We start from the raw sequence: 11937 nt of genomic DNA, 5'->3' as shown, positions 1-11937 counted from the left end.
TGAACTCGCATAGCCAATACCCAAACCTGCCAAAGAATATATAATAATAAAGTTTGAGACCGTTGAATTATCTTTATCTCTCCCACTACTTTATACAATCGTGTGTGTAATTTTTGCGGAGTAAAATAAATATAATTCATTTATAACGGTTAATTTTCAGTCAATCACAGTAATTATCTGGATTGCTATTTAAGCTTTTTCATTTTATTTTCATTTTCTTTCATCTTGATCTTTCGAATTCAGAAGCGCTCTTTCTGCAAAATTTCTCTTATCTCTTATTTTATTCTGCGTGTTGTAACTAAGATTCCATTATTGTTTTACCCTAGAGTATATCATCAAACTATTCACAAATATCTTGTAATATAATTCTTATTCAGCGGATGATGCATGTGGGAGCATCCATTGAAATATTTCAACGGATGAGTCCAAGAAGCATCCGTTGATAAGAAACAACATAAACTTGTAAACTTACCAATAGATATAACTGCTATAAACCCAGAAATTTAATTTATTCAATTTTTAGAAAATTGAACTTAGAAGATTTCTGGCTGCCAAAAAACAGACGAATTCATCAAAATTAAGATAAATTTAACATACCTAATTTACGTACCAACCTTGTAAATGTGGATTCATCAAATGGTTTGGTGAAAATATCTGCAATTTGTTCTTCACTTGGAACAAAATGCAGCTCAATAGTACCTTCCATAACATGCTCCCTTATAAAATGGTACTTGATGTCAATATGCTTGGTCCTTGAACACTGCACAAGATTCTCAATTATAGCAATAGCACTGGTGTTGTCATAAAATATAGGGATTTTAGAGACCCTTAAGCCATAATCAAGTAATTGATTCCTCATCCACAATATTTGTGCACAACAGCTTTCAGCTGCAATTTACTCAGCCTCAGCTATAGAAGTTGAAACCGAGTGCTGCTTCTTGCTAAACCAAGAAATCAGCCTCAGCTATAGAAGTTGAAACCAAGAAATCATTTGGAGACTACCTCCCTCCTGTCTAAAGAATGAGTACATTGCTATTCATTTTGAAACAAATATATAACAAAAACCAATAACATGAGAAAAAAGAATATATCTATACTTTATAAACCAATTAGGCCGGTGAATGCTTTGTGAAGACCATGCTTTATCGAGATAATTATACCCGAAGGCAACCGAGATATACATACAGTTTGATTCGATAAACACCAAAACAAAACAAAATTGAGTACAAATATCCAAATAAAAAAATGATAGTATGATTAAATTATTAATAACACAAAATTTATAAAATAAAAACATAAATCAGTTTCATATAACATACATAACAAAACAAAAAACTCAAAATTATTCAATGAAGGATGTGCAAACCCAGTAATGGCTAACGTGAGAAAACATAGTCGATAAATCGATCTCAAATTTGGATCGTGAGCATTTCCTGCAAAAATAAAACTCCTTATGATTGTAATTCACCACTGGTCAGGAAAATATAAAATATTTGTCATTATAATGCCCAAATGATGGTAGTTGCAGATATATGATACCAGTAGGAGAGTGGATACCAATAGGCCTCTGCTTTTGACCTGTAAAATCACTTATAATAACAATCATTATCTGAAATTGGAACTCTAATTTAACTATCATCCATACTTTGAACGCGGAAGTAATCTTCTTCGGTTGGAGCATTTTATCAAACACTTGATGTAATAGTACTGGAAAACAGATTCAACTACATATATTCCAAGGTTGAAAACGTACCGGACCTGTCTTCGCTGAGTGGATCCATTACCTGCAAATCCCAGCCATGGCTAAGGACGGAAGACAAACAACAAACTGGAAAGCAGATTCATCAACAATGGACGTCTGAAAATGTACCGGACATGTGCGCGGTGACTCATCAGAGAAGGAAGAAACGCAGATGGTACGCTTGAAATCACGTCTCGCGGGATTTCAAAATTCAAATCATAGGAAAGATGACTGGGAAAAGCCAAGGTAGAACCATGATATTCACCTGATGCATCCATCTCTCGCGCCAGAAGAAAACAGAGAGAAGGGAAGGGTTTGTGGCTTGAACGCAGAGCACGGTTGGTACAGAGTCAAAAGCGCCAAGAAAAATTTGAATTTTGATTAATCGTGTGACACTAAGGTGATTGCTATAATTTAGACTAAATTAACCACCATTCCAAAACTGAAGTGCAAGAAGACAGTGTACCTAACGGGTATTATCCATGTTAAATGGGTCAACCCAGATAAAATGGAAAAAGACAAAATTAGACATAAAAATGGGTAGTTATGCTAGCAGGAATTTAAATTATATTGATATCTATTATTTTATTACACCTTAATATACGTGTCAAAAAATTAAACATGAGTTAAAATGACATAGATAGATGAAGTATATATATTTGTTATAAATAATTTGTTAACTATATTATCGACCTTAACATTTTTTGAATTCAAAGTAACGTTTATAAATATCAGATGGAATTATATAGATCGAGTAAGACAGTACTCTATCCAATCCCATTTCATATAATCTTTTGGATAATATATTTGTTTATATAGTTGTGCTAAAATAGTTGTTTTTTTTCAAAACAATTATCGAATATTTTTCCTTAAAATATTTTTAAAATATTATTTTCAATATTTGACTTATATACATATGTATATAATATCACATGCTTATCAAAATTATTTTCCTTAAAATATTTTTGAAATATTTTTGAGAGCGGGGTTTTGCCCCTCTCTCTATTTGGAATGATAGTATCACATGCTTATCAAAAAAAAGTAATAAGACTCATTATTATTTAAAATATAAAATGAGTTTAGTGACGTAAGTACGTGCATGGATGTTAATTTTTATTTTGTATAATATTTTATTATTTTTAAATAAATTTTAAAATATAAAAATTTGTTTGAGAAAAAGTGAGGAACATTACAAAATGAAAGCACCCACACAGAGTACTGTTCCAGTAAATGCACAAATTGACTCTGCACTGAACAACTACTATCGATAAACTCCTTTATTTAGAGCGCATTTTGCACTTAATGAATGTGTATTTGTATAAAAAGAGAGAAAACTTGACGAGGCTCGTCTTATAAAAGTAACATGGCCAAACTCATTACTTGTTATCTAATCACAATATTCATCCTTAGTCTCAACGCCTCTATTTTGCTCTCCGCTGAACAAAATGATAGTAAGTTCCACTGATTCTCGAATCCTCAGATTATTTGTTGGTACAAGATGTGAGTATGCTGAATGTATACACGAGATTTAAAAAAATCAATAAATTTTAATCATTAATGGCTACATGTCAATGTGTTGGTAGTTTTCAATGTGATTAATATTTGGTGTAATGAATGTTTAACAGATGCGATTGGAGATGAAATAAACGGAAGGAAATTTATGAAGAAAATGATACATATTCAATATGATCCCATCTGTATCGAAGATCTGACGGTGCCGTTTTGCCTGCGTGATTGTAAAGAAAGCTGCGCCACTCGACACCCGCTACACTATGTAGATAATTTTTGTATCGGAATAACTTTATGCAAATGTCTGTACCATTGCTAAACATCTTTTAAGTGTCATGACCAGCCCGTTTGGGATTTCGGAAAATCTGGACCAAAATTGTTTTTTTTTTTTTCTTTTTGCCAAAAAAGGATGGAATTCATTAATACGTAAATCATCCGACAATACATTATTAAACTCGGAGTGGACATCTCCCACTCTCCAACTACGATCAGCTATTGAATAACTGTACCTCGCCAAATAGTGAGCTACTTTATTCGCGGACCGTTTAACAAATCTAAACATAATGTTTTTGTGTTGTAAGCTTGCAAGAATACGACGGCATTCCTCTATAACTCTCCCTAGATAAGAGTAGCAAACAAATGAACTTCGAATAGCCTGTACTACTTGCAAACAATCAGATTCAATAACCACGCTAGTCTTGTCTGTTCCTTTCACCCAGCTTAAGGCCTCTCTTATCCCCATAGCTTCAGCTAGTTCTGGCGAAGGATTGCCTCGCATGCACTTTGAATGGGCTTCGATCAGAGTTCCCTCATGGTTCCGGATTACTATAGCATGGCTGAAACAATTCAGATCTTCAAAGATGGCTGCGTCTGTGTTAACCTTAACACTATTTATCACAGGGGGATGCCAGTGCTCGTTACCGTCCTCATGGGTCATGTAACCCATAAAACGATCGAATGATTTATCCTGAACACTCTTCCATTGGTTAAGGACCGAGAAAGACGACTCCACCACCTCAGTGGGCTCCAAACTGTGCTGATTTTAAACTAATTCATTCCGGCTCTTCCATAACATCCAACAAACCACAGCGATAATTTGAATCCCCTCACTTCTGTGCTGTTGGAAAACCAAATGAAGCCACTCAGCAAAAGAGTAATAATCACCAGAAATTGAGAGAGTTCTGAGCTTATTCCAGCATGATACGGCAAAGGAGCACGTAACAATAGAGTGCAATATTGTTTCAGAACACTCATTGCAAGCTGGGCACAAATCGTTCACCTGGACCATTTTAGCTCTGAGCATATCCTTCGTTGGAAGACAATTAGCAGATGCACGCCAAAGAAAGTTCTTAACTTTAGGCGGTATTTTCAAGTTCCTTTGTTTTAGTTGGGCTGTAAAAGGTTACTAAATTTTACGATGCTTTTTTCATTGCTATTCAAGCTGAATTTTTTTTTGAAAAAAATCCTGCAATCTCATGTACAACTGTTACAATCCGAAAAATAATTACTGTTTTTGGTATACAAGTTTGACGGTACTTTAAAAATAAAGTTTGAGAATTGAAATATTTTTGAAAATTCTTCGTTAATAAATCCAACTTGACCAAAAAAGATTACTTCAAAAATCCAATTATAAGTTTGGGCAATCTCGGTACTCCCTCTGTTTTTTTATATGACGTTTTGACTTTTGGCACACACTTTTAATTGTTTTGACCGGGTAGTTAAAAATATTATTTTTTGAATTTTTTTTTCTGAATAAAAATTTTGATTATATATTATTATTCAGAAAAAAAAATTTAAAAAATAATATTTTTAACTACCCAGTCAAAACACTTAAAAGTGTGTGCCAATATGGATCTGGCTTACATTGTGTGGATTAACCGCGCCTTGAGTGTGCTGGTTTTGTATTGTTATGAGAGCCTTGCAGATGCCAATAGATCGAAATAAAAACATGAGATGAGAATTTGCAAAAATTAAAGTAGAAATGATATTACAAATTAAAGTAGAAAAGATAGGAGTAGTATGATAGTAACAAGAGGGAAAAAAAATAAAAAATAAGTGCAGAAACGGGAAGGCGGTGTTGAAAATAAAAGCCAAACAAAACCCAACCAAATCAAACCCATAATAAATGCATGGGCACCTTCCTCAACTTTTAGTTTTAATTTTTCTTTCTGCTTTAACTAGTTGAGAATCCGCGCGTTGCGGCGGGCTATAAAAATTATATTAATGATTTAATATTAATGTTTATAAAGTAAAATATATTTGAGGCGGTTTATAAAAATTATATTAACGATTCAAAATTAATATTAATGGAATAAAATAATTTTATATTTTAAATATCTCGATGCAATATCAATATTAATATATAAAATTGCAAAATCGGACTATAATTCATGAGTGAAAAAATAAAAATAAAAATCTGCATGTAATTAATAATTTAAAACACGACAAATCTTAATTTTGATTGTGTTTAACATAGGTGCATAAAAGTCTAAAAGATATTGCGATAAAACTCTGAAACCATCCTCTCTTTTTTTTTTTTCACTAAAAACCATCCTTAATTGTAATAGGGATAAACATTATGTTGTAGTTGTACGAACATTAATCATCTCGGTACGTATGAACTCTAATCAATGTACAGGTTTATTAGTGATTCCTTTCTTTTTTGGACTGATTGTCTGCAAAAACATCAATTTAAATCCATGAGATCCCGATCTATAACTACCCTTGCAACAACCATTATCTATAGTGTATAAACAGTTTCACTTAAAAAGGTGCTTGAATTGAACAAACAGATATTGTGAAAGTGTTGCATGAATATTCTTTTCATGTATACAAAGTAAAACATATAAAAATTAACAATAACAAACATATCTGATGAACAAAATCAATATTATAAAAAAATAAAGAACAAACATATATCTCTCACAGTTAATCTATTAACTTTTTCATCCATCAATATCATGTCAAGACTATATTGTTCTTTTGTGTTTGGATTTGTCGACTACCATATCCGACAAACTCTTACTCTTGTTAGCCAATCATCTCTATCGTATCTCTATCGTCATTCAAAACATCTGGTATAGTGTAACTCATTATTGTATTAGATGGAGAAGACAAATAAGCTCAAGAAAAATTGTGTGTTAAATTTTATGAAGTCTGACCTGAATTTATAGAGGTTGATTTGAGAAAAGACCGGCTTATCAAAAATACTTTCTGTTTTCGATATACATCTTTTCCAGAAATATGATGATTGTTTCAGATTCTGATTTGATTTTGATATTTTGAAAAAGGTAGGTTTGAAACTTTCTTCCAATATATCCGAAACTAAAAAAGACAGTTTTTATTTTTGATATTTTTACATCCGAAAATTCCAGAAAATTAGAAAAATAGAACGGAGCTCTCTAAGGTAGGTTTGAAACTTTCTTCCAATATATCCGAAACTAAAAAAGACAGTTTTTATTTTTGATATTTTTACATCCGAAAATTCCAGAAAATTAGAAAAATAGAATGGAGCTCTCTAAGAAGCGCCACCTAAACGCCTCATGCTTCTCCTTTATACAAGTATATTGATTTGTGCAAAAGGAAGCAATTAGATGCTTTAACAAACCATGTGTCCTTGATTAACAAGAACATAGCAAAAGATTGAATTTTCAACATAAACTTGAGAACACACAATCATCAAATCACATTTAAAAAGAGCCAAGATCTCACCAATACAATAAAATAATCAATATGCAAACCCCACCAGTCACTAGACACAAAAGATAATCCCATAAAAAGACACAATGAACTAATATAGACCCCTTGACAAGAACAGAAAATTATAAACAAAACATATATCTATAAATATGTCCACTACACAAGCATGAAAAAATCTTCAACATGAGTCATCATATCCAAATCCTCTTTCATCGGTAAGCCTTCACATCTACAAGCCATACCTACAGAAGATGACAATGCAAAATCTATTAGAATAAGAATATAAGATAAGGCACCCATTTCTCCCTCATATTTTTTCAAAGTGTGATGTCAGATGTTTGTTCACAAGTCAAAAAAAAATAAAAAAATTTAAAGAATATTTGAGAACATCCTGTAATTTTCATATGCTTGCATGTGAACTTGCAAATTTGATATGTAATTAACAAAAATATAAATTGTTACAGAATCAAACTTCACTACAGCAAAAGCGGCAAATATAATTTGGTTTGCAAATTTGAGAATACACAACGCAGATGTGTTCCATTCGAGACCTCCCTGGTGACATATATAGATCAATAAATAAGAATAGGGAAAATAAATTTACCGAGTGAAAAGAAGAGTGGATGAACATAGATGGATCAATTTTACTTGGTGATGACATATATAGCATATATAATTCCTGGAATGTAGCCCAAGAAAGTCAACAACAAACAGATCCAGAACTCCACCTGCACAAAACATCAGTAATTTACAATTATTACGTCAAATAACAAGATCGGTCTAAAAATGTCAAGAAGCACTGTTGTGCTATCTTGGTAGTATTTAAGATCATAATTTATTTTTATCTTGAAAAATAAATATGAATTTTTTTTGCACTAAATTATAACAATAGGTTGAGCTATTGTAAAGTCATCATTCATCTTACCCAAAAATATTCAAGATCTTCGAGACTTAGTGCAGTAAAATATTCGAGATTTTTTATCTCCTCGAGGAAAATTTACCTAGTGATTACTTTTTTTCTTTTTTTTTTGGTCATAACCTAGTGACTTAAATAAACAAGTAATATTGCTTCTCCACTTTAACACCAGTGATACTACCAGCTACTAATTCACACAGTTGTCTGATTAATTGATCATTCTTTCGGTTTTCTTATCTTGACGAATTACTGTCCATAAATTTTACTAACATCTTCCATAACTGTAAATTTAAAACATGGAGCTAACCTAATTGTCTACAATTTTCAGTTTGTCGAATCTTCTACCAATTACACATTTTCCCATAAGAACAACCATACAAAGACAAATTATTGGTTTATATTAAACTAAGACAAATGATATAAACAAAGAAGAAGCAGCCCACCAAGTTTGAAAATTTGTACTACTGAGAAAAAACACAAGGAAGAGAAGCACATACATGGCAGCCAAATTTGAGGAAGACGCCGAGTGGAGGGAGGATGATGGCCAAGATGATATCTATGAACGTAGCGGTTCCTTCCTTCATATTTGTACTCTGTACAGAGACTCTTGAGCTTCAAATCCAAAAACACAACACAACAAATGAAGAGAACAGGTGAACTGATGTAAGGAGTATGTGGATGTTGTAGGAATTTATAAGCAAATCGAACACGGCTGAGGATATGATCGGGCAGTACACGTGGCGTTTGGTGCTTTGGTTACGTACATGGGTTCATCGCCGACATATGGAGATTTACTTGGCCAGCCAAATCATACACATCAGATTTATTTATAATGATCAGGCCTGATCCTGAACTTTCGGGGGCCCTAGGCCAAAAAAATAAATTGGGCTCTTTTTTAAAAATTTGAAAATATTCAAATCATCAAATTTTTACTAAAATATATTAAAAAAAAATTCCAAACAATTTATAAGTAATGATATAATACACAATCCAACAATTTATAAAAAATGAGTTCTACGAGTTTTCCGAGATGCAAAATCATTGATGATAACATCAGAAAAGTTTCTTTTCGATTGATAAAATAGCAAGACCATTCAGCGTTCGTGTGACATATTGACATTGAAGACCTCAAGTAGGTTTCTATCAAATTTAACTTCGAAAACTGATGTCACGGTCACCGGAACTGTTAAAAAGAATAGATGAAGATTGCAAGAGATTTTATGTTACAACAGCTTGTTTTTCTTGTGAAGTATTCATATTTAATGGAGACGTTATGAATGGAGATGAGGGGAGAAGGAAAGAGGAGCAACGAGCTCAAATAAAATTGAGGTGGGTATTTGGATGTGTAATGTGTTATGGATCTGTTGTATTATTTCTTGTATATCACTTTTACTTTTTCTAATCGACAAGTTCTCTTACCTTTCAATTTTTTCTTTCAATTTTCTTATTTATTAATTTAATTATTTTGTCAATCAATTTTAATATTTCGGTCTTTCTAATGTGTGCCCAAGAGCACACAATAATCACAAAAATTTGTGAAAATGGGCTATTTTGATTGGTTGAATTGGTGTTAATGCAGGGGCCGCTAATATTTATTACCTATCCACCAATCAGAAGCTAGTATTTTCATGAAAGTTAATGACTATTGTGCCTATGGGCACACCATATAAAATTCGTTAATATTTTATATCTTACAAATAATAATATAATTAAATAACTTAAAAATAATAATTATTTTGACAAAAATAGTTTTAATATTTTCTACCTTAAAAATAATAATATAAATGAAAATAATAATTTTTTTGATAAAAAAAAGTATTATAATTAAATAACTTAAAATTTTTGGGGGCCCTTCTAGTCTTGGGCCCTAGGCCACTGCCCGTCTGCCCCTCTAGCCTACCCTCAGGACCGGGCTTGATAATGATACTATAAGTAACACGGGAAAATTTAAAGTTTTTATTGGTTCTGGAAATTAGTGATTGATTAAACACCTATTAATCTAACTCGTGGAACTGTTTCGTAACTCACCGAACTGATTAAATTTCCGTTCATTCCGATTAATTCCCGATCAATTCAATTAATCTTCGATTAATCCACGTTCCTAGATTTCACCGATTAAGTCCAATTCCCGTTTTTTACAACACCAGTTAATACAAATAAATTTGTGTATTTTTCAGGTGCTTTTGGAAATTTGTTATATACTTGAAATTTTGAGATTGAATTTTTTTGTTATTTCTGGTTTTAGCTTCGATTAAATGAATGATTTGCATCGAATTATAGTTTCAATGTACCATAACAGTCACAATCACATTCAAATGTTTCGGTCAATGAATCATAAACCGAAAATCGGAGTTAGGATTAATCGAATATCGGGAATTAATCAGAAGAATAATCGGGGTGAAAATCGGATATATTTTAATATTAAAACATTATTTAATATTTAGTTATTATTTTATTAGTTATTATACTCTTTCCGTTCTATTGGATTGTTAACGTTCACTGTTTGCACGTATTTTGAGGTTTTTATAATGTATAGTTCTACATTATTTTTTTAATTTATTTTTTTTCTAAATAAAAGTTTAAACATTAAACTTTTATTCAGAATTTTTTTAAAAAAAAACATCATGAAAGTTTTTTTTTAAAAAAATCATGAAGCTGTATTTTAAAAAGTCTTAAAAAGCGTGCTAAAAAATGAAGTTAACATTCCAACGGGATGGAGGGAATAATAAATATATCTAACTATATTATAAATTTAATAATTGTTCATATTTAAAATGATATAGCATTTTAATTTTAACAAATTAATGTATATATTTCAATTAAGAAAATTTATAAAGATTTAATCAGATTTAAAAAATGAAATGCGTCAGCAAAACCTCATGAGATCATGAGATTAATCGGAAATTTTTAGAAAATGCCTTTATTCCCCTGGCATGAAATTGTTCGCCAAACTGACATAAAATTATGATACATCTGTCATTTGGACAATTTTTTTTGCCACTAAAGTTAGGTTCGGATTTGATTATTACCATTATATTAATTTGTTGTAGTATTATTAAAATATAGTGATAACCTGTAATATTTTGATGATTTGATATATGTCTATATTTATATATAGTACTTTTATGTACCCAAGATCATTTATTTTCGGTGATAAGAGTTAAACACGCATTTTACTGTTTCTAAAAGTGTACTCTCTTAAATTATTTTATTTTTTCTTTTGAATAAAAATTTAGTGTTTGAATTTTTATACGCAAAAAGAAAATCTCATAAATCATGGAAGATTAAGTTTTCCTCTCTATTTATTTATCTTTATCTTGAAAATTATAATAAGATAAAGTTATTAAATTATGAGGATAAATTTAAGAGAGATCTTAGGCCGAACTAGGTGATTGAAACTTTAATAGTGAAAGATGATGCATCGTATCACTCAATTAGACTTTATTTTATCGTGAAGAGCATGAATTATTTGAAGTCAATGATTCCATACTAATGATTTAATGAATTTCTAGAATTCTAATTACGATTTTTCCTGATTTTAAAATTATGTCACCTCATTTTATGTTATTATTGTTATATACAAAGATATAAACATACATCATATTATCAAAAAATTATATACTATCACTATGTATTAATGATGCTACAAACAATTATCACAATGCTAATAATCATATCCGAACCTAAGTTAGTGACTAAAAACAAATCCAAACTTAACATCAATGATTAAAAGGAAAAAAAATTTAGTTGAGTAGCAGGTTTCTAAAAACATAATAAGTTCGGTGACAAAAAAAATCTATTTTCCCTATTCTGAAATCTAAGGCTGTAAAGGTACACGTAAAGCTCGATCCAAGGGATTAGATTCTTCGATTTCTCTATCGCTAGTGCACTTTCCACAGCATCTGATGTGACCTTTTCTTTACATTCAGCTCCATACCGGGCCAACGGAAAATCGAGATATTCTCAGATACGAGAGTGAGTATATCAAATTTTATTGAATGTTTGGGATTAGAATCAAAATTAGTGCGGTTGAATGTAGAAAGTGATCATGATAAAATTATAATTTTCTTTC

General features: G+C 31.1%; 1 protein-coding gene across 1 annotated transcript; it reads right to left on the bottom strand.

Annotated features, from left to right (window-relative positions):
• Nucleotides 1–6911: 6911 nt before the first annotated feature.
• On the bottom strand, nucleotides 6912–8590 carry LOC108216400 (hydrophobic protein RCI2A). The gene is made up of 3 exons (XM_017389153.2): nucleotides 8363–8590; nucleotides 7554–7677; nucleotides 6912–7191 (listed from the first exon to the last, which is right to left on the bottom strand). Exons 1-2 carry the CDS (start codon nucleotides 8447–8449, stop codon nucleotides 7594–7596), a joined length of 171 nt encoding a protein of 56 aa, XP_017244642.1. The 5' UTR covers nucleotides 8450–8590; the 3' UTR covers nucleotides 6912–7191; nucleotides 7554–7593.
• Nucleotides 8591–11937: the final 3347 nt, after the last annotated feature.

Source organism: Daucus carota, chromosome 4 (assembly GCF_001625215.2).
Source record: "Daucus carota subsp. sativus chromosome 4, DH1 v3.0, whole genome shotgun sequence".
In the NCBI taxonomy this organism is placed as follows: Eukaryota; Viridiplantae; Streptophyta; class Magnoliopsida; order Apiales; family Apiaceae; genus Daucus; species Daucus carota.
Note: the sequence above shows the minus strand (reverse complement) of the source record. Positions and strands in the feature narration are given on the sequence as shown.